The 24,591-nt window shown below is 34.8% G+C and overlaps 1 protein-coding gene across 5 annotated transcripts in view; it reads right to left on the bottom strand.

Annotated features, from left to right (window-relative positions):
* Positions 1–24,347, bottom strand: part of LOC120073401 (ABC transporter C family member 12-like) — a 34,647-nt gene extending 10,300 nt beyond the window's left edge. For 2 of the 5 annotated variants that reach the window (XR_016528147.1, XM_039026239.2), the window contains exons 1-16: positions 24,024–24,178; positions 23,184–23,638; positions 22,723–22,901; positions 13,332–13,371; positions 12,147–12,303; positions 10,912–11,026; positions 10,743–10,823; positions 10,581–10,605; positions 7,715–7,771; positions 7,210–7,275; positions 6,803–6,877; positions 6,523–6,630; positions 6,008–6,142; positions 5,088–5,194; positions 4,914–5,007; positions 774–941 (exon numbers count right to left, since the gene is read on the bottom strand). Coding sequence is in view for 4 of the 5 variants with exons in the window: in XM_039026239.2 (XP_038882167.2) it covers positions 774–941; positions 4,914–5,007; positions 5,088–5,194; positions 6,008–6,142; positions 6,523–6,630; positions 6,803–6,877; positions 7,210–7,275; positions 7,715–7,771; positions 10,581–10,605; positions 10,743–10,823; positions 10,912–11,026; positions 12,147–12,303; positions 13,332–13,371; positions 22,723–22,901; positions 23,184–23,516 (1,740 nt within the window). In the remaining variant the exon portion in view is untranslated. The other 3 variants (XM_090311505.1, XM_039026238.2, XM_090311506.1) reach the window with 3 other exon arrangements.
* Between the last annotated feature and the right edge of the window lie 244 nt (positions 24,348–24,591).

The raw sequence follows: 24,591 nt of genomic DNA on the forward strand, positions 1-24,591 counted from the left end.
TTTTCCTTCCAGCAATCTGGAAATCAAGAAGTCCTAAAAGAATCAATGTTCTATTATAGATTATATCCTAAACAGTCCCCTAAACACTGCAGATGTGCTTCAAAGGAAACTTCCCATTACATTGCTTATGCCTTCCGTTTCTTCTCTTTGCCATGCAGACACGATGATTAATTATATGTTTTTTAGGGTGTTCTTGTTCTTTGGCCTGACGGTATAAACTCTTCAATCTGTTTAATTTGCATTGAGTGTTCTCGAATAAGGCCAAGAATAATGTTCTTCGGCTCCTTCCTGGATTGTCTTCGTCTCCGAGATCAAATTTATTACGTGTCAATTTGGTTAAAACTTCAACTTCAGAATTATGGTTGGAGGGAAATTAGAGGATCTTCGATAGCAAGTACTTTCTTAGCTCGAGTGAAGTGAATCCGCTAGACTCAAGACTCCTTTTTAGTATTCTTTTTATCTAATCTTTTTTATTGGCTTCTCTTTACAAGACATGTTTGAATTAGGATGCCTTTATATTTCTTTCGTAGTTTTATTTTGATTTGTTCTCTCTCTCCCTTTTAGCATCTGTATCTTCTGAGCATTTAGTTTCCTTTCTTTTCTTCAAAGAAAATTTTCATTTCATGCTTTGAAGAAAATCTCTTCTTCAAACCATTTCCCCACAAGTTCTAACAACACATATCCGCTCAAATCCTCTTTCAGGTAAGGTCCAACAAGACATATGTTGTCAAAAGAAAATGGAAAAGTAAAGTGCAATGGAAATGATTGAGTACCTGACTTAACAAATTAGGAAGCATAGTAATAGGAGAACGAAGCACCGCAAACAGGGAAAGTGATGTAAAGGCCCTTGCAGGAGTCAGATCTCCACCAAGCAAAGTGAATACCCCAAAGGAGATAACAGTTACAAACACTGGGACACTATTCAGAATAAAACCGTTTAACTGCAACAGATGGGGTTTGGTAAGAAATAAGAAGAAAAGAATAAGAATGTGGAATTATTTGTTACTCATAATAGTTTCCAAACAATACAGCTAAATGCTCGTATCTCAACTTAAAAAGTGGTTAAATACTTGCTACACAAAATCGAACTTCCGAGACTGAAAATAACTACATTATTTTTGCATTAATATCATAGAAAATATTTTACAAGCCATTTCCAAGAGTATGGTAGAATGGATTGCAATTCTCTATAAAACCACGGCATTATGTTTAATGTTGAAAGAGATGATAGTAAACTTTTTTCTAGCAATAAGTAAAGTTCACGTGATAAATATTGCCACAAACCTGGTAACAAATAGTACACATGAAAAATGTTTTTATGAGATAATTGTGTATATTTTTTCTTTTGAGCAAGAAACAAGCCTCTTTATTAAGGTAATGAAATGAGATTAATGATCAGCAAGTGCATCCGAATATCTTAACTAGGTTGACACCCCCTTAGCACCACCATCATCTCCAAGAAGAACTATAATAATCGTGGATTTAATCAATATAATATAACCCAGATATGAGGTAATCGTATATCAACCTGAGATAAGTGTTTGCAACTATAGAGCTGCATTGATATATACTGAGCTGTAAATGTGTGTAAAATGGCTTCTAAAAGCAATGGAACTGATAATGTACATAATTGTGATTGCCGATTATAAAAATGCACTATACTATAGCACAAAATAACAGAAGAATATCTTGTTCAGGGAAAAAAAAAACAGATGAGTAGTGCATATTATTATTATTATTTTGAGAACTTGGAATCGGAGACCCACCCCACTAATCCGAGGGAAGCCATCCCCTACCCTAAGGTCCAGAGACATCGAGGGTCTTCCATATTGAGCTAACCCGAAGGTCCAAACACATGATATCATGAATAGTGCATAAATTGTCTCTACTATTTTTATATGATGATATTGTTGAGATGAAGTTTTTCTTCATTAAATTTCAACTTTTAAGTTTTTTAAAATTTATTGTTATATTTAATTTTCAGTTTGATATCTATGTTAGATCTAAGATTTAAGTTGTTTGTTATTTTTAAGCTTTTAATGTATTGTGAGTTTCTCCTTTTAATATTGTTTTAAATTATAAGTTAGTAGTATTAATTAGGTTCATATCATTGTCCCATATAAGGGTGAGCTATCATGTATTTGAGAGTATCACAATTTTGTGTACCATATTTTGAGTATCACATTTCTTATACAACATTTTGTGTATCACCAATTTTATATTTTTCCTACTTCAATAAGAAGTTTGAATTTTCAGTCTCATTTTCATTTTTTCTTCTCTTTGTTTAACAAACATTGAGATGTTGATTTGCTTCTGCAACATTTATTTATTTTACATCGATTCCATTTTCTCAATAGTGGTATCTACTTTGATTTTTTCAACAGTGGGATTAGAGCCTTAGATTTAAAGGCCTATGATTTTATTTGAGAGTGATTTTTTTTTTTCCATTTTTTGTATTTGAAAAACGTCTTCCAATTCCGGTGTTTCCTCTCCTCCACATTTCATTGGTGAAAACTACCAGTTTTGGGTTGTTAAAATGCAATCCTATCCCAAGGCACTTAAGCTTTGGGAATCAGTTTCAACTAATGTTGATCCTCAACAACTGGGAGAAAATCCAACGTTGAATCAGATCAGACTACATTAAGAGGACAAATTGAAGAAGCCCAAAGCTTTATCCGTGATTCATGCTGCTTTATCAGATCCAATATTTTCTAGGATTATTGATTGTAAAACGACAAAAGAAGCTTGGGATAAATTGCATGAAGAATTTGAAGGAAGTGGAAAGGTGAAAGTTGTCAAACTGTTGACTCTCAAGAGAGAGTTTGAGATGCTAACAATGAAAGATTCAGATTTTGTGAGGGATTACACAACAAAAGTGATGACCATTGTAAACTAGATAAAATTAGCTGGTGAAAATTTTCCAGATCAAAGAGTCGTAGAAAAAATAATGGTCATGTTCCTGATAAATTTGAGTCAAAGATCTCAGCCATAGAGGAGTGTTATGATCTTACAACTCTCTCCATAGTCGAATTGGTTAGAAAATTACAAGCCCATAAACAAAGAGGTACAATGCATAATGAGGAGTAAGTTGAGGGTGCATTCCATGCACAGTTTAAAGACAAGAGACTTGTTGGAAAAGATGATAGACATGCAACTAAAAATCAGGTGAGTATGGAAAAAAGAGGAGCATCAGGAAAGGATAAATTTCCTCGTTGTTTTTGTTAAAAAGACTAACCATGCTGAAAAGAATTGTTGGTTAAAAAACAAGCAAGTCTACCATTGCGATTATTGCAACAAGGACGGTCATACGGAGAAGTTTTGTTATAGTAAACAAAACCAAATCCGTTTTGTTACAGTAAACAAAACCAAATCCAAAATTCCCAACATCTAACAAATTGCACAGATGACAATGAAGAAACAAATTTTTTGTTTATGGTATCTCATTTTGATGACAAAGTGTCACGTGGCTTATTGACAGCAGATGCACTTCGCATATGGCTAAAGATGTAAATCTTTTTAGCCATGGTGGTTCTTGGACATGGCGAGACAGTACTAGCTAAAGGCAAAGGTACTATTGACATACATACTAAGCAAGGTGAACATAAAATATCCAATGTTTTATATGTTTTAATGTTATCACAAAACTTACTTAGTATTGCTCAGTTGTTGCATAATCAATTTTCTGTGATTTTCAAAGACCAAGTTTGTGTCATTTATGACCCTCAAGGAGTAGAGATTGCAAGGGCCAAAATGGTCGAAAATGCATTTGTTTTAAGTGGTAACTCACTATGTCATCATGCTTTTAATGCCAAAGTAGAAGGAAGCAAAAGGTGGTATCAATGCTTTGGACACGAAGACAACGAAGCTTTGAAAATTTTGTCTTCTTCTAACATGGATGATAATATTTTCAAATTTATCTCTATTGATTAGATTTTCAATAGTTTTCAAGAAGGGAAGATGCACGGTCTACCTTATCTAAAAGAAAAACTTGATTTGGTTGCTAATGTCTTCAATTTGGTACAAGATGGAAGAATAACGCACATCAAAGTCAAGATTTTATTTATTGAAAGAAGCCAAGAAAGAAGAGAGAGAAAGTGAAATCATGGAACAATTTTTCAGCATTCTCACAAAAGCTGAAAGCTGCACGGATGACAAAAATAGGGCGCTTTTCTGTATTTCCACAACAAAAGCTGGATGTGACAAAGAAAAACCTCGAGGAGAAGTGTTGAGATTTGAGGTTTTTCATCATTAAATTTCAATTTTTAAGTTTGTTAAATTTATTGTTATATTTAATTTTCAATCTATGTTAGATCTAAGATTTAAGATGTTTGTTATTTTTAAGCTTTTAATGTTTTGTAACTCTTTTTAATATTGTTTTAAATTGTATGTTAGTAGTATTAATTAGGTTCGTATAATTGTATTGAGAGTATCACAATTTGTGTATCACATTTTGAGTATCATATTTTATGTATCATAATTTTAGTATCACATTGTATCACATTTCTTATACAACATTTTGTGTATCACCTATTTTTTTCCTACTTCAAAAAGAAGTTTGAATTTACACTCTCATTTTCGTTTTTTCTTCTCTTTGTTTAACAAACATTGAGATATTGATTTGCTTCCGCAACATTTATTTAGCTTTCATCAAGTCTATTTTCTCAACATTGGTATCAGAACTACTTTGATTTTTTCAATAGTGATATCGGAGCTACTTTGATTTTTTCAACAGATATGACCCCAGTGAGGCATGTATATAAGGCTGATGTTACTTGGACAATCTCCCATATAAGATTCAAATATACTATATGTGGTCGTTTTGTTTACTTTAACGTAAAATCTTTTGCAATGCAATAGGTCATGCTGTCCATGCCTTCTAGAAAACAATAAGAAAGCATGTCTGATGGCAATACCGCATAAAGTAATTGTGCCTTACGAAACCATGAGAGCTCATCATTCCTTATTTCTTGGACTCTAGATGAAAAGCTTGCTTCCCATGCATAGCATCTGAAACATTTTTTAGCTTGGTGTCAAGAAAAGCAGAGATGTACAGAACTTGTAAATTTATCATACGAATTTAACCATACTTCACGGTGTCCATGGCTGATAAAATTTCATTTGTAAGGCCAACCCTTCTATCTGTCCCCTGAAGTCCCTTTTGAGTTTGCTTTCGCATTTTACTAATTATTACAGTCTGAATGCACAATACATTCCAAATAGATAAGAAAAGTTACAAACGTAAGTTCAATAACAAGATTAAGAATTTTACTAACAATTACTTTCTGTATGGACCTGACACATTCCTTTTTTTGTGTTAGTTTAACATGATCAGAATATACCAGGAGATCCTAAAGTCTAACTCTTGCAATATCACATCCCAACCTCCCTAATTGCAATGGATAGTTTACCAACATAAATAAGTGGGTTTAACATCAATATCTTGCCTTTCGTATAGCATGTATGTATTAATTATTAATACAATTTTTGTTCTTTGAATTACAAAAATTTTATTCTTATTGCTATCTTTCCAAGAAATTTGATGGGCATTCCATTCAGGATATCAACTGCAATTGGCCGGTGTTTATCAAACCTCTCCAAGTTTTTCTTTCTTGTTTTAAGTCTCTTGCTTAATCTCTTAGTTTGTTTTACTTTAATTTCATCACTACGTCCTTCCGTTTATGTCTCAAGTCCTTTATGGTTTTTTGTTTATACTATGTTTTGCAGTATCTGTTTGTATCTTAGAGCACTAGTCTCTTTTCATTCCCTTAATGAAAAGTTTCATATCTTTTTTCTAAAGATTACAAAAATCTGAAAGTTATTTTAATTCTTAATGCACAAAAATCAAAGGTCATAAGATAGATGTTGGGATGGTGTTAGAGTTGGGGAATGCTATGATCATTTGAATGAGAGAATGTTTATGCTTTCATTAGATGCATTTCATTCAAGTTCAATTTTAGGAAAACATTCTAAAGGTACAATATGAAAGTGCACAAACAAACTTCATTACCTGCACAGGTACCATCAAGGCTAGAATTAAAGCCCCAAAAAGTGAAGCAACGCCCAATTGTTGGTATAGAAGAATCATTGACATGATAATACGAAATGGAGAAGACCATATCCCATGAAGCTGTTGACATATTTGCTGAACAGAAGTTTTAGGAAATTAGTAATAGTTACTTTTGAGCAGTTACAGGAATCACCTAATATTTTTAAAGACGTACAGTGATATAATAGAAATTGTGGACAAACTAATAGTAGAAGATCTCAAGGTGACATTGGAGTTGAGCTTTGGTTTATTTGGTCTTTATTGTTTCTAGGTCATCTTCTTTTGATTGTAATCGTTTTTAAATTCCTGATTTGTATTTTCTTTTCACTCCCTTTGGGAGTTTGTAACCCTTGAACAATTTCCTTTTCATTATATCAACAAGAAGTTATTTCTTGTTAAAAAAAGAAAAAGAAAAAAAAAAAAAAACTCTATGTAACATACAGAAAATAAAAAATAGAAAAAAAAAATGTGTCTACTTGAAGGCCGTTAGCATCTGTTGATATCATGTTTGTAATTTTCCCATATGGAAATTTCTTGCGTCCTTCATGGGTCAATCTGAGTGATTTGCGAAAAATAGCAGCTACCTGCAATTAAGAAAACAGACAACATTTAACAATAAAGAAAAAAAGAACATCTGCATTTAAGAGACCCAAAGCCTCCAATTCATCTCACCCACATGAAAATCCAAATGTAACTTAATGATTGAATAAATGCGTTTATATGAAGATAAGTAGCCAGTATAGAGAGACTGTTTACCAAAGTAGACCTCAGTCGAAAACCAACTCGCATAACATTTTGATAGTACTGAGCTTCGCATAGCACTCCAAATGACTGAATACGTAATATTAAAGTAGTCATTTGCAATTCAAAGTCTAAACAAATTCTAAACCAAATGTTGGGAGGCAAAACCTAAAATATTTATATCATCTTGTATGGTATGGTGTGCCTTGGAAGGCCTACAACAAGATGTCATGTCACCAATGATAACTAACAGTAAGCCATCATGTAGTCAGAAGTGATTTATAGATTGAGGTATTCAAAAAATGAAGGAAACAAACATATTATAGTTTTAAAAAGTGAATATCAAAATTCACTGTCTCTTTTCATTAATACAAATTTTCAAAAAATAAATAATAAATAAAAATGGATATCAGAAGTCATACCACACCAACAAAGATTGAGAATGCATATATTAAACCAATCCAGGTTGGATCTCCCTGCTGCATCGACTGCAAAACAAGATATAGATAAACTTGAAAGTTCCATGATCAAAACAGAGGCCACCAACATTTGTTTGAAAAGATAAAAAGATCAATAATGTCCCCTATAATTGAAGTTCTTTTTTTCAAAAAGAAAATCTTAGAATCCATGTGCACATTTTATTTTTATTTTATATGTAAACAATGTGTAATTTCTTCTTTACCATATCCTTCTTTTCCTTCTTTTCTTATCCTTAAATATGAAAATCAAAACAGAGTATTCTCTCAACCATGATATTAGAGCAGGTACTCTGAAAAAGATTTTTTTCCTTCCCATTGCCACTAATCACAGAAGTGTCTATTCATTTTTCTTTACAAATACACGAAAAAGGCACTCTTGTAGGAGGCAAGTAGTCAATGTGCAATTTACTATGCAAACCATGGCTATGAGGGGAAAAAAAAGACTAACCTGTAATAAATGGTTCAATATTATTGGCCCAACAAACTGAGAGAGGTCATTGCCAACCTGCCAGATATTCATGGTTAGACCTGAAAAGTGAAATGTATTCTTCCCCCACAAGTAGCACTTTTTTCTTTTTTGTAAGGCTTTTCTTTTCATTATTTTAATGATCCTTCATAAGGTCCAAATGAGAAATGAAAAAGAAAGAAAACTATCTTAGGAGAGAAAATAAAGACTTCATATTTTGAACCAATAAGGTTAGAAGAGTAATGCTCATGGACGGATATGCCAAATTGGCATTAAAAGAAAAATTCAATATCAATCAAAACTCAAATATAAAAGTTACATTTCCAGGAAGGTCTATACCTCCAACCAGATAAAAGAAAATGCATGGAAATACAGGAAGACAGTAATTTATTTAGTCTTGATGAAATTACTGACTCACTCCAAAGCAATTTACTTGACTGAGCTAATTGAGATAAATTATCACCCTTTTAAAGTATAACTTGAGAAAACCATAGAGTTGAGAATTCAAAATGTGGCTGTAATGCTTTGTAGAAATTTCTCTGGAGAAATGAAATAAGTTGACGAGAAATATAACTAGCATACAAGAAAGTAGAACTAAATATCCCTATGAAGGAAAGAAAAGAGTAAAAGAACTTAAAGTCACATCGTGAGGAAGAAGATAAATCACTACATCCTGAAAGCATATTTTCGGAGTTTTTATAGTCTTGCCTTGCCCCTAAGCCATACTTTTTCCCGATATGAATATATCTCTATCTGTTTCATATAATACTTATATATGTACATATGTACATATATACATTTTTGGGTACATGGTTGAGTTGGTCGGGGAGCCTGTGTTTGAATTCCAAGGTTGGGTTTTGTTGCTTTATTATTATTATTATTATTGTTAAGTACTTTTGTACATTTTTTTCCTTCTTCATGTCACTAAGCTTGTGATATTATATAACTTCAAATGATAATTTTTTTAATTTTGCAAACAGAAAAACTGCATTCCAAAACTCTATGATTTGAACCCTTTTGAGTAAATTGCAAAAACCACTCCTAAAGTATGGTATTAGTTACAATTACACCTTGAAACATTCAAATGATAAAATTTAACCCTCAAACTCATACAATCATTACAATTTCTACAACTATGTAAGTTTGAGGGTCCAATTTTAATGGTTTTTTAAGTTTCAAAGCTCAATTTTTACAATTGAAAGTTTGAAGATATAATTGTAAGTACCGCCCCACTTTAGGGATGGCTTTTACAATTCGCCCAAATTTTAAAAAGACATCAACTCATAACTTACTTTTGAAATTAGAAAAGTATTGATTTCAATATTCCTAAAACCCAAATTTTATTCTACCACCTTGCAATATGTCGTGATCTAGAGGCTATTTTGCATTGCTTAAAAAAGTTTATCATACTAACTATTTTTCTTTTATGGTTTAGAAAGTCACGAATTTAGCTTTCAATTCTAACGTTGAGCCTACTAACTTGCAATATGTAATACGAAGGGCTTAAAAAGTTCATCATACTCACGATTTTTTTTATATAAATTAGAAAGTTTTTATTTTAGTTTTCGATTCTAACTACTCGTTGACTTAATTGCAATATGCAATATGTAACATAAACGGTTATTTTGCATTGGTTTAGTAACATTATCATACTAACTATTTTTTATAAATTAGCAAAGTCTTGATTTTAATTTTCAATTCTAACTTTTATCCCAAGTATCCTAAACCCAAAACTAAATTAAATAATAAGGTGGCTGTTTTGAATTGAATTTTAAATCCTCAAACTCATTAGTTATAGAAAGTCATCATTTAGAAGTTCAAGTAAAACTCTTATCCAAAATTGAAATTTGTTGGCAAATGCTTGTTTAAACTTGATTTTAATTAAAATCATTAATCATCTAATTTTAAAATATTGAAAATCATGATAAAAATAACATTATAACTTCCATATAATAAAAAAAATAGAAAAATAAATGCTGATAGCTATTTTTGTTTCTTGTATTTTTCAGTGAACAAATATATGATATGATTAAAACAAATACAAGACTATTAAAAATAGTTTATAGTGTTTAATACAATTTTAAGGCATTAAAGTTACAATATATTTTAATGACCAATAATTAATTACACAACATGACACATTTGTGTATCGAATTTAGGAAAGAAAATCAACATTTGAAAATGACACACATAAACATTTATTTAATTCAATAGTAAACTTTTTTCACATTAGCCAATCATAGACACACATAAAGTCCAAATAAAAGAAAAGAGACCGAGGAAAAAAATTTATTTGAAAATGAATTGTTAACATGAACATTTTATTAATTACCAAAATTGATGAAAAATAATCAAGATTTAAAAATTTAAAAATTTCTAAAAACTCGTTAATGAAAAAAAAATTTAATAAAAATGATGAAAAAAAAGAATGAAAGAAGAGAGAAGATAATTGAATGAAAAATAAAAAAATAAAAATATAAAAAGGATAATTGAATATTAAAAGAAAAATTAATTTCAAAAGAAAAATACTTTGGAAGAGAGAGAGAGAGAAAGATGGATGAGAAGAGAATGGAAGAGTTTGAAAGGGGAGGAGAGAGAAATATGAGTTGAAATGATTGTGGGTAGTGGGGTGATTGGGCTGTAATGGGTTGAGTTGAGTATTCCAAACCAACCCAAAATCCAACAAACCAAACATGGGTTTGGAATCCAAACCAATTTCAACCCATTACAACCTCCCAAACACCCCCTCCTACTGACCAAGTCATTAGAAGATAATATATGAATGTTTGCAAGGGGGAAATGAAGAGAAGAAAACAGAAGACAAGAGAAGGAAAATTTTACAAGTTACCTTGAAAAGACCTCCCCACCAGAACCTAGTAAAAATTTTGAAGAGTAGTAAACCAAATGAGTTTAGAAACAGTGACAGAGTAATATAAAGCTTATTAACTGCTAACCAAGGTTGTAAATCAAAGCACAAAAAAAAAAAAAGAAAACAGGTCTTGCACTGCACCTTCGTCCAAGGCTTCGATTCAATGCTCTCATAAGCCAAGGCTTAGGCCTTTGAACTTCTGCAGCCCAACATCTCTGGAACCTTCAGAAGTAAGAACATTCTAAGCAATTGAATTATTAGATATGGAGATAGAAAACAAACAATAAAAAACAATAATCATAAAGATAACCTTCTGATTAGTGTCTTAGTTTGATCCCAGTCATCCAACCTCCAAATATCCTTTTCAGCTACAGGCTTACTATAGCCCAGCTTCATAAGTGGAGTCACCCACCCAAAATATATTCCTACCACGTTGTACCAAAGCTAGTTATCCGAGTACATTACTATCACAAATTTTGACAACCCAGTTCCATTTATATTTTCACAAATCATTTTTCTACTCGTTCAATTTCAAGTAACGAAGCAAAGTTTTTAGTCGAATAGGCCATAAGGGTTTCACATTGGTTCCTTCATGTCCCTTCTTTGCTTTAGGATGGTTTATTTTCGCAACTATTTAGTATTTGAAATTCTAAAGAATGCATCGATCAACTTCATTTGAAGTTGGAGTTGCTTAGTAAGGATTTGGCCCTCTGTAGAGATTTTTTTATTTCAAGAATTTTAGAAATTCAAGTTGAATATAGTTAGGAGTTAGCTGAAGTTTTTCTCAAAATTATTGATAAATATAAAGTTAAGATTCTTGTAGCCGCTTCAAAGGCCAATTGTCGAAAAATCCTGATTGTAGCAAATCATATTCTAGTTGAATGGGAAGTTGTTTTGGCCGTTTGTGGAATGGAAAGTCAAAGCTTTATTTTCCATAGAGATCTTGGTTCTGGATGGATTGCAATGCAGAATTTCTGAAATTTATTGAAGATTTTCATCTCTTTGGTTATTTTTTTTTGTTTCAAATGATCACGGTTACATTGCCTCTGCTTTTGTCTAAGCTTTTATTGTTTTTTCTCGAGAATATTTCTTCATACTTTTCTTTATTTTGCCATCTGTCTCACTTCCTTTTTGGAGTTTGTTTCCTTTAAACATTAGTCTCTTTTCATTTTTTTCAATAAAATGTTTGGTTTCTTGTTAAAAGAAAGTTAACCCTAACAGACGCTATAGCATGAAAAACATGCCTATTTTTTTAGAAGATATGCATATAATACTTCTTCTTCTTCTTCTTCTTCTTCTTCTTCTTCTTCTTTTTGTTTATTCTTAAAAAAAAAGGAAGAAAGAAAAGAAAACAAGACACTGTGTTTTAATTTTGACACCTCATAAAGAACCAAATTGATGCAAGCAATACAAAATTTTGAATAATTTTTTAACAAGGAACAAAATTTCCAAGGGAAACTATTCAACTTTAGAAGTTTTAGAGTTTTTTGAACAGGAGACAACTTTTCATTGAAAATTTAGAAGTTTAGTTTAGAAATTACTTACTGGAAAAGATATTAACATGCCTTTCAGGAAAAACATGCTCTGCTCCAAGAAGCATTTCATAGTCCATGTTGTCAACATACTCAGATGGCAAAGCAATATAACCAGGATAAGGTTCCAAATTAGGGACATACGCAAGAAGAAGTACTGCAAATAACACCTGCATTACAAGAACATCTATTTACTTGACTTGAATAGAACAGAAGTGTGAGTCCTCATTCACAAGGAAGGGATTACCTTCTTTATCATTGTGTTAAATATATGAAGAACCTTTCCTTCTCAGTCTAACAAAATGTTCCGAATAGAAATATCACACCAAAACCAAAAACAATATGACGTTTTTATGCAAAACCTAAAGGATGCATTCTAATTCAACAATTATGACCATGATTTTCTTTCTGCAATCAAATCTACTTCCATTGTTTGATAGAACAGAGGCATCGATTCTTGTTTTAAAAAAAAATGCAAAAGGTATTAATAGCCAGCAAAAAACTCTTAGCTGCATCTACTTGCATTGGCTTATGAAAGAATAAAAGAAAACACAAATATCAACATTCATGAACATTTTTTTTCTTTTGATGACCAACATGTCATAAATGTCTCATCACTTTTCTTCAAGTGAATGCACTAACAATACAAACGTGCTTACTACAGGGGAACCGCACATACACAAATATATATTGGAAAGACGCCTGTGGAGTTAGACCTATCAGTCTGTCACCAATCTTTATAAGGTATAAGCAAAGTGCTAATTGCAAGCCTCGATGAAGGGGATGTCAAATAATTTCTTTTAGTCAAGGTGGCTTGTGGACAGAGGGTGTCCTTTTTTTTTTTTTTTTGTCTTTCATTAACTTTTAGCTGTGAGACTTTTTATCTATCACAAAGTGACAAAAAATAATAATAAATGAAAGGAGTCTCTCTAAACGGAGGGGGGTTTCTGCAACTACAATGCTCCCCTTAACCCCCCCCCTTCAGAGATTAGCATTTCTACATACAAATGCCTACTACTTAAATTATTCGCATAGATAACACCATAAGATTTGTTATAGTTTCATGGACAGTTCTATAAGCTTATGATGGGGGAAGAAAAACATAACCAAAGCAGTAAACAAGGTATTTACAGATGCAGTTTTCAAGAGAAAGCTTAGTAAATAAAAATATATATGTTCTCACAAGAAACCAACTAACCTGGAAAGAAACTGTGATGATAATCATATAGAGATCCGCACTGCATGGAGAAAGATTTTTTAAAAATTAGGGAAAAAAATAAATAATAAATAATTGAAGAACTTAAAGTCACACGTCTTCTTCATGGTGTTCATTATCTGAATGCTTTAAGGGATACTCCATCCAAGACCTGAATAGAAACTGGGGGAGTCTCATTGTTTCTTTTTAGTTGCCATCTCTTTTGTTTGTATTTTTTTATTATTATTCTATTTTCAGAATTTTCTTTTGCTTGGTTTCTTTATATTTTGGCGCATTAGTCTCTTTTCATTCTCTTAATGAAAAGTTTAGTATCCTTTTCAAAATAAAATAATAATAATTGTAGTACTACCGAGAGAATGAAAAGAAATGCACTTTAAAAGCAAACTGCTAAAGCCACATGTATCTTCATCATCAGCCACAATTAATTATAACTAGGAAGACAACAAAGCTTGGTACAAATTAGAGTACTATTAATTTGATAAAGTTCATAGAATCAGAAATCACTTAAAAAAAAAAAGAATTCCAATGAGTAAATACAAATTAAAAAGATTATTTATATACAATATTATGATAAGACCTGCGCTGAAATTTGTAAACTTCATTTCTTAGTTATCCACGCCTTTGCCTTACATTCCTTTACATTTATAACATTGTCTCCATGCAGAAAAAACATCTAAGAATTTCACGAATTGAGGACATGCAAGTCCAACAAAACATTGTAATGACCTTTCTCAATTTCCTCCTCCTTCACGCCATGGAGAAGAAGGGTTTCAATTATCCTCCTATTTTATACCATTAGCTCCTTTAAGCTTTCTTTTATTTTCAACGTTTACATTACCAGTTGGAGCACCTGAAGGGCATGATCCTCTGAATTTGCTTCTTAGCAGCATTTACTTTCTCCTTCCTCCTTTTGAATGCATTGCAACTAGAAATAAATGATGGTTGGATACCCTGCGACCCTACATCGGTCTCCAATAATTGCTGCAAGAGAAGCTTTTTGCTTAGTCCCACCACCACCATCACTCCGTGCTTGAGTAAAAACGAGCTTTTCTTCCCTTCTTTCTTCCATAGACCTCGTTAATCCCACTGATGACCTGAGATGAGCCATTTCATCTAAAAACCTATGGTAAATCAAGGATAAACATTCATGTGAAATATTGAGCTTGTTCCCATTATCACAATTCGATTCATCATGCCAACTACTGCCTTGTAACTCAAAATACTCAAAATCATCTTCTAAATTATTGAACTCACTCTCATACACTAGGCTTTTTACTTAAACACTCACTCACTACAGCCTACAAATCAATCCCCATATTCTCCAATTCCTTCCCCTTACCACTGGCATTTGACATTGATTTCATTTCCATATATTGAATCACAAAAGGAGCATTCTTCACAATATTCTTTGTTGTGATATCTTTTCCCCAAGGCACCTTTTTGCCAACTTCCACAAGTTCCTCAGAAGTTCCCTGTACCTCATCTTACATGTTGAAACCTTGGCATGAACCTCCATGGCTACATTGTCATTACTAACATCAACCTCATTCAATTCCGACACCAGAACCAACACAGCAGCCACCATCAGTAGTGGCTGCCGCCCAATCATCAAAAACCATTTCTTTTTTTTTTTTTTGAAAAGGATACGAGTCTCTTTATTATTGAATTATAAAAAGAGACTAATGCTCCAAAGTACAAGAGATTTATACAAAGAGCATAAAGATCAACCAAAAAGGAAAAACCCGAGCCTACTTGAAAAGAAATAGAAATACAGCTTCAGTGAAAGAAAAGAAACCCGGATCAAAAAGTGAAGTTAAGGTGCTGGGAATATAAAATCCCTACCAATTAAGAAAAATGTCTTGTATTGAGAAGCCATTGAATTCTTTGTTCAAAGAGCACCATGCCGAAGCGTTCCTTTTAGCTGAATCAAAACGAAACTCCCAATTTTTCCCAGCATCATGGAAAATTCTCTGATTCTTTTCAAACCAAATATCAGAAAGGATAGCCTTGACCATGTTGATCCAAAGCAGCCGTGGCTTTTTTGGGAGAGAGGGACTTGAGAGGAGATAAGTTAGGTTGCCTCTGAGACTATCACCAAATACCCCTACGAAGTTGAACATTTGAAAGAAGGACCACCAGCACTTTTCTGCAAAAGTACGTGAGAAGAAAAGGTGCTGTAAATCTTCACTTGCTAAATTACATAAGGGACAAACAGAGGGCAGTAAGGTGACTGAATGAAGTTTTCTTTGCAGGACCATGGAGCAATTCAGCAGACCAAAAAGCATAATCCATATTTGAATGTTAACTCTCCTTGGGCTTTTAGATTTCCAAAGAGCTTTGAAAAAGGAGATCTCCATTGGGCGCTTGGAGGAGAGGTGGGCTGTGAGGGACTTGACTGTGAAAGAGCCTGAGGCTTCCAAGGACCAGTGGCGGCTGTCCGGGCTAGATGAAACTGACTTTTCTGATAATGCAAGCAGCAATGCTTGAAAATGAGCAATCTCCTCATCTTTTAACAATCGTCGAAAGGTGATGGACCAAGAATTTAGGGAATGATCCCAGTGATCAACTATGGAGCCCCTTGACAGTAAGGAGATCCTAAACAAAGATGGAAAATGAGAGGACGGTGCAGACGGAAAAAGCCAAGGGTCTGACCAAAAGCTGACTCTATTTCCTTTTCCAACAATAAAGTGAGCTAAATCTTCCACCTTGGACCAGCTTTTTGAAATATTTATCCACGGGCTTCTCAAACTATTCCCATACTTTCTAGATGAGTGCCAATCATAAGGCCCTTTGCCGTGGATGCTGGCAATAATCCTCCTCCAGTAGGAATTCCCCTCCAACATGTACCGCCAACCCCATTTGGTAAGCAAAGCCGTGTTTTTGACTTTAAGTCCGCCCAAACCAAGACCTCCGTTTAAAATAGATTGAGAGACTAAACTCCATTTAGCCAGGTGATTGATTTTGCTTCCTTTATGGCCTTCCCAAAAGAAGTTTCGAATTGATCTTTCTAGGGAACAAGCCACTAAGACCGGCATTAAGAAGATAGACGTGTAGTACGTTGGGAGGTTGGATAGAACTGAAGAACAAAGTGTTGCCCTTCCACCTCTTGAGAGATTGAATCGCTTCCATTTATCTAGTTTCCGGTGGACCTTTTCTATCACAGGCTGCCAAAAGGAGTATTGCTTATAGCCTCCAAGGGGTAAACCAAGGTAAGAGGGGGGGAGAGCTTCGGCCCTGTAATTAAGAAAACCAGCCATGAAAGATAAATCATTTTCAGCTATATTAACTCCACTGAGGGCTGACTTTTCCCAGTTAACCTTCTGACCAGAACACCACTCAAAGAGGCTGATTGCTTCCTTTAGTTTTAGAAGCATTTTGTTGTCATGTTTGCAGAATATGTGGGTATCATCAGCAAATTGGAGCAATGGAACATGGATTCTCTCCTTTCCAATGACAAAGCCCTCATATACTCCATTAGCATACAGCTTTTCAATAATAGAACCGAGCACTTCACTTAATAAGATAAAGAGGAAAGGCGACAATGGATCTCCTTGTCTAATACCTCTTGAAGCTAGAATACAACCTCGGGGTCTTCCATTGATGATGATTGAGTATTCAGGGTCGTGAATGCAGCCCAAAATCCATGAAATCCACCGGGATTCAAAATTTTTAGCAATTAAAATCTTCTCTAGAAAGGACCAATCCACCCGGTCAAAAGCTTTCTCCATATCGAGTTTTAGGATCCAACCCTTTATCTTTTTTGCTCTGTATTCTTCCACCACTTCATTAGCAATCAAGACAGCATCAAGAATTTGTCTTCCTTCAATGAAAGCGTTCTGAGATGGGCTGGTAATGGAATTCATCATTTTTTTCTGTCTTTCAGCAAGAACCTTTGCCACTACTTTGTAAGTTAGGGTAGTAAGGCTGATTGGTCTGAAATCCTTAATGTTGACTGCATCTTCTTTTTTTGGATGAGGCAGAAAAGAGCTCAATTTGCCACTAGAGTGAAAGTCTTCGAAGAGCTTAGTAAACTTATCCTTGACCAAAGGCCAAAATCTCAAGAGAAACTCTGAAGTAAAGCCATCTGGTCTGGGAGTTTTATTTTTCCCCCAAGATTTGATGGCCAAAACAATTTCTGCTTCCGAGAACTTTGTAGTGAGAAGAGCATTATGCACTTGTGTGACTTGGGACCAATTTAAAGGGGCTGGTAAGTACTCACCTAGGAATTTTGAGTAGAGGGAGTCATAAAAGCTTAGAATAATTCCTTCAACTTCTTTGAATGAGTTTGTAGGCACCCTTGGTCGTTGAGGAGCTCAATAATCTGGTTCTTCCTTTTCCTTGCTGCCAAAAACCGGTGAAAGAAACTAGAGTTTTCATCTCCCAATTTCATCCAATTCAGCTTACATTTCTGTATTAGATTCCTTTCTTTCAGCCTGTAAATTCTTAGCAATTATGTTTTTAACTTGGAGATGCTAGTTGCCACCACAGAATCCCACCCAAAGAATCAATCTAAGCTTCTTTTTCATCTATTTCCTTTGACAGGGCCGTTTCCTCTCTGCTTTGAGCTTTTTGGTATTCAGCTAACTAGGTTTTTAGAGCTTCTTTGACCAGCCTTAAGTTTGCATTGATGACATAGCCTGGCCATCCCTTTATATCGTTACTCTTCCAGGAGTTTTCAATGGAAATGACACACTCTTTGTTGTATAGCCAGCTGTTACAAAATCTGAATGGAGAGGGGCCCCAACTAATAGTGCCTATGCTTAGGAGCAATGGAAAATGATTAGAAAGAAGGCGAACCTGGCGATTCACCCTTGAGTTGGTAAATAATTCATCCCATTCCTTATTGATAAAGAATCTGTCTAGCAGAGATTTAGAGTTGGAATTTTCTTCCCTGGACCACGTAAATTTTCCATTTGATAAAAGAATCTCTAGTAGGTTGTCTGAATCAATGAATTCATTGAAAAGTTTCATGCCTTTGGTATATCTTCTAGAAGGTGATCGTTCATGACTCCAATGGGTTAAGTTAAAATCCCCTCCTAAGCACCAAGCTTCAGGGCAGTAACTTGCAATGGCAGAGAGTTCAAGCCATAAATATCTTCCCTCCTTATAATCAACTGGTCCATAAACATTGCCAACAGACTTTCTTGCATAGGGTACGGCATTTGATCGACAGGGAATAGCCCCCTTTAAGAGATTCTAAAACTTCAATTTTGCTACTATCCCACATTGTTAATAGGCCACCAGACTTGCCAAAAGAATCCACTGATTCCCAGCCAATTTCTTTAGAACTCCAAATAGATTTGATGAAGGCAGCATCGAAATTCTCCTTCTTTGATTCCTGAATAAGTACTAAATCTGGGTGTAGACTTTTGAGCAGACTCCTAAGTGCAATTCTTTTATTTAAATCTTTAAGATCCCTTGTATTCCAGGAAAGTATCTTCATTAAGAGCAGGGTGGAAGGAAGCTAGCAGAGGAGGGGGACTTCAGGCCAATATGAAGCCACAGTCCTTAATTATGGATGTTAAGTGATCTGGAATTTCTGGTGGCTGAGCTGAAGGGGGACAAGGAGTGCAATGCTCTAAAGGGAAATCCTTTTCTTCAATGGAAAATAAAGCCTAGAGATCTATGCGGAGGGTAGAGTCTTGAAACCTTTCATCTTGAGCCGAAACAGGGCAAAATTCCAGTTCTGCACTGCTTGCACTAAAAGGTGAGTCCAACTCCAAAATATCTAAACTTAGGAGGGGAACAGGGTAATTCCCTAATGAAGGTGTTGCTTGATTCCGAAATGGTGAATCTGGTGTGATTGAATTGCAGAGATTGTGAAATGGGGGAAACTTTATTTAAATTTGGAGAGGGGAGTTGGATTTTTGTGCAACTTACCTCTAACAAGTTCGGATTGCTTTCACTCTGAACTGAAATGGAAGGGTCCGAAGCCACACTTGTTGCCTTTAAGGCCATGTCATAAAGTCCTATCCATTTATTTTTTAAAGAGGTTTTTCTCTGAATGAAGAAATTGGAGAAGTGATCCCGAGCGTTTGATTGGTTTTGGCATGGAGAAGAGCAGCCTGGAGGTTTTCCAGAGTGGCAGCTAGGAGTTTCAGAATCTGGAATAAGATTGTTGCTGACCTGTCCTTCTTTTTGAGACTTTTCAGTTGCTCCTGATTTATAGGAAGATAAATATTCTGATCCTTTCACATCTCTACCCTGCACTTCCTCAGACACGTCTTGCGTGTTAAAAACTTTTTGGGGAGTAGAAAGGTCGGCTAAAGGGCTGGTAAAGAGTCGTGACCTTTGCCCTTCTTCTTTATTAATTAAATTGTTGGAGGCATCATTATTTAAAAGTTGACCGGCTGAAATCTTCTCTTTCCTCATTAAAGACGACTCTTTGTTTTCTTCTGAGACGTTTCCTCTTCCTTGACATCTACCTTTTGACAACCTTTCCCCTTCATCTGCTCTGTTTGGCTGGAAAAGCCTCTCCAGTTGGACTGACGTCTGAAGTTCATTATCTATTGGAGCTTTTGGGTTCCTCGAGTAGCTTGGAAGCGACTGAGAAGAAGCTAAAAAGGACCAATTTGAATGTAGAACCAAGGAATCGACACCTTCATCCTTCAAAACTTGATTTAAACGTAATATATCTAAAGGATTTGAAAACTCATCAATGGAAATTTCACTAGGATTAGAAACAGAGGAGTCTGAACACTGAATATCACCAAAATTCAAGAAAATACTGCCAAGGCTTTCATGCTTAACTTTGATAGTTGTCGGGATGTAACCACATAAATTTCTTTTAACTCTAATTTTGGCTTCTTGACAATTATTGAGATTAAGGGTCTCAACAGCTATGCTTTCCAGACCACCAAAATATGCTCCGATGGCTTCAAAAGTACTTCGGCACCAAAAATCAAGGGGGAGATTTTTTATGCTCAACCAACCCCCAAAACCTTTCATGACTGTAGGCCTACCATGCTTTTTCTAATTCCATTTTTCAAATAAAAGGTGGAAGGGGCCAATTTGTTGCCACTTTCCATTAGACTCAATCAATTCAGCTAGGTCCCCTTGTTCAACTATGATTAGTGCCATATCTGCGTACAGGGAATTTAGAATAATGTTGGAGTTGAAAGAACCTCTCAAGACTCGTGCTATTTCCTTCCATTCATTGTGGACAAAAAGCCTTGACACTAGCCATAAGTGATGGAAGTCTTCTTGGAGGACATCATAGTCCTTTTTAACCCAAAAACAGGGCTTACTCTGTTTTTTCTTGCTTGGAGCAGAGGGCTCAGGTTGTGATATGAAGGATTTTTGTATTGGATGATCTGGTAATGAATCATTGGAGGACTTTTTTCCCTTCACCACATCTGAAAAACTTCTTGTTGAAGGTGCTTGAAAGTTAACAGAGAGAGTACCGAAAGATGAAGGGTCTGAAGTATAAGAGCTCACCATTTCCTTGAATTCTTGCCACCCTGTCACACCATCACCATAGGGAATATGAATGTTTGTTCTGCCTCCTGAAGAAGGCTAAACTGCACATTCAATGAACCACTGATTCTTGCTTCGAAACTTTGCTAACCGGATGAAGCCCTAATCAACTCTTTCCTTAAGGAGGAAGAATTCGAAAGTTGGGCCATTCAAGAGTCTACCGAGGCTATCATTCAGCCATAGTGTTGTGGCTGAAGAGAGGAAGGTTTTTTTTACCGCGCTTCAAATCTTCCAGCCAGAAGCCATTCTTTTCCCGCCACATACAAAAGTAATGATCTGAAATACGACAGCTTTTTAGTTCCATAGTGCTGCAAAAACAGAGGTGAAGGGTTCGAAAGGCAAAGGGGGGGTTACGAGGGAAAGAAGAGGGAAGGAGAGGAGGAGGGGTTGGCCGGAGGGGAGAGGACGGGGACTAGGTGAGAGTAATCGGAAAGGGAGGGTGGTCGCCAGAGGGCTTGAGGAGGGAGGAGAGAGGAGAGAGCATTATTTCCATTAAGAAGTTCAAAACAATTTCCATACTTGGGCTTCCTTTTCTCTTGATAGGGAGTGTTAAAATATATATTTAAATTCATCAGAAACCATTTCATAGCACACTGTAACGAAAAGATTCCTTGCTTAACAATTCTCTCAAGGATATCTGCATCTAATCTCGAGAAAGATGATAAATCCTAGAGGTCCGCTTTAATGACCCCATAATATCAAACACCGGAAACTCAGGCCCTTTTAAATCCAAAATATTAATAACTGTAATAACCATTCTGCCAAGTTCATGAAGATCACATTCTAATAATTAAACATTTTTTACCATCCGTCATTCGACCAATGATCACTCTCTACAGATAATGTGTATCATATCATATATAATACTTGTACTATATGAAGAATCGTTTGATGCACCTCTAAAATGATATGCCTGGAGTTCGAAGGGGGATATTTTTCCATGTATATCACTCACTAAATGCCATTGGCCAATTGTAGTGCATTATGATCGTGGAAGAATGTGTCAGCTAGAACTCCTAACAAAGACTAAGACTAATCAGCCGTCACAGAAAAGTTATGTACATAGTTGAGAAGAAGTTATTTAATATGACTAGCAGGATAGACTATATATCTAATGCTTAACGCTCATTGATTATGAGAGTGACAGTTACATTGTAGCAACCACATTGAATACTTTCTTCAAAATGTATTCAACTCATGTTTTCTTTTTGTATGAATTTGAGATTTAAAAAGTTCTTACGAATTTGGTTTAATAAAAAGTGTCAGGTGGAAAGGCAAGTGATGATCAGTTCGCTCTGACTGACTTGGATGCTCCTTTTTTTAACGAAGTAAACCAATTCAATTTGGTCTGGCACCCCCAATTTGTAGTACTTTGCTTCTTCACTTCAATTTTCAAATCCCTTTGCCTAAAAAGGCCTCCACTTTCATATTCTGTTTTATTTTCCAATATCAGACAGGATGGGTGACAACCAAGGTCAGTACAAACACCACAAGTTTCTGGTTTTTTGGTTGTCTCCCCACTGGATACACTCCTCCCACTTTTTTAACAAGTGTAAGGTAAATATAATTTACCAACATTATGGGATAGAATAATGTAATTTTCTAACACTAAATCTTAACTGGATTTTTCATCAACTGTTTACAGCTCACAGTTCTAGTCAAACTCAAATGTATCTGATTACTGGACTACCTCCTTTGTCGTAAGCATAAACCATCCTGATGAGAAAACTAAAAAAATTTGCAGTAACTTGCTTTTCATTTTGATTTAAAACTTCAAATGGGAAAAAACATTATCAACCGTATAATTTCGGAAAAAAATTAAATTGAAGTTCCAGCAAAGAAAATAATTCTTTTCATGTTGGCACACAAAAGGAAAAGCTAAATGTAAGAAACTGACCTGCTATAGGAATCTGAAAGTGGGAGTACAAGATTTAATAGCACAACATCCCCAACCAGAACATAGATTAGTCCAAATCGTGTGTACCAACGAAATTCATGGATGTAAGTTTTAGTCTCCATAACAACCATTACTAACACAGAGCACCAAGAAAGAGACTCCACAATTGAGCAAATCACCTGCAGCAGCAACAAAAGCCAATCCATGTATTCAAATCAAAGAATGGTACTGCTAAATTAAATGTACAATAGCAAAACATACTGCATTTAGTATTTCATGCAAAAACTATTGATTATTAAGTTTCTCTTTAGGTTCAAAATTGTAAATCTTGAATTCATAAGATGCTGGCAAGAATCAAAGCTGCTAAAACCACCAAAGTTTTTATGGGGGAGATTAATGACGTGTCATTTCAACAGCAAAAGAAAAACAAACCTTGAAAAATATATGAAAGTTCAACGTACCTCAAAAGGAGCATATCCAGTATGATCATCTAGGCTGAAAATCGCCACACCCGTGGCTAACCTTAGTAAAGGAACAATAAAACAGCAACCGGCAATTGTAGCAAGCATATAATTATAACAATTAGAGGTCAAACGAAACCTCTGCACTTTAGAATCCTTCTTAATCAGCCACGTTCTGTAGAGGCATAGTCCAAGAAGAACCAAATGACAAGAAGAGACCACTAGAGAGTCAATTGCACAAGGCGTGTATGACCCGAAGGCACTATCAACTGCATTTGCCCATACACTGTTTGCCATTGGCTGGCAGAACCAATCTAAGGCCTCAAAAGGCATATTTCCTCCTATTCTAGTATTCACTACAGCAGGAAGTTACAGACCTGGTTGCTTCTTCTAGTTCGAAATGTTACAAGCTTGGGAGTTTTGTGCTACCATCAACTCACCACACAATGTGTTTCCTACAACAGAAAAAACTACATTCAAAATTTCAAACCAGAAAGCCCATGAAATGAATTTCAATTTGAAAAAACGTAACATCGGGAATCCACTGCATTGAAGAAATTCATGGTTGTTCAATATTCATTATGATAATCCCACACGGTAATGCCCGCAGCATGCAATTTTTAGTTGAGTCTTTCCAACTGAGGATTAAACGGTACAAACAATCCAATACCCATTTCCATATTTCACAAACAAAGTCAACGATCAGCTTCAATATAGCAAAATGAATTGATTGCAAAAGTTCCAAGCAAGGACAGCAGCAGATTACAAGGAACGTCTGACTTGAAGCAATATTTTCAATCTCGATTCATAATTTAGTAAAAGATTACAAGAGGAACTCACTTGCATTTACAGTGTATCCATATATCGACTTGTAAATTCTCTTTGGAGAGTTGAGGGAAGTTTAAAACGCTGGAAACAGGAAAAGGAAAAACCAAATAAGAACAGAACAATATGAATGCAGTTGTGCTTGATACAAACAGAATTGCAAGCGTCACGGCTTACGAAGAAGATTCGAACCACGGATTAAAAGAAATGAATTGAAGGGGCAAACATCCAATGTAGTAATTAAAATTACGCCTCATCACAGAGCTCGAGCAAGATGGTCAACAACACTCGTGAGTGGGAATTCCACTAGCTCCGACGAATAATTGATAAAAGACAGGCACGTTGCCAAAAAATGAAAAAATATATATGTTTTTATTTTTAATTGAAACTTAAAAAAGTTAAACTGAAACAAATTCAAAAGTTAAGTTGTAGTAAAAAATAGCTTAATTCAATAATATTGACATACAATCTCATCTAAAAGATTGTTCAATTTTCTACCGTCGAAATTATGGTACTCCAAAGAAAAAAATAGTAAAATCCTAAGATTTTGAAATTAAAAAAAAAAACTCAAAATGAAAGAAAT

This window comes from Benincasa hispida, chromosome 3, assembly GCF_027475165.1.
Source record: "Benincasa hispida cultivar pf3 chromosome 3, pf3_genome.v1.1, whole genome shotgun sequence".
Lineage (NCBI taxonomy): Eukaryota > Viridiplantae > Streptophyta > Magnoliopsida > Cucurbitales > Cucurbitaceae > Benincasa > Benincasa hispida.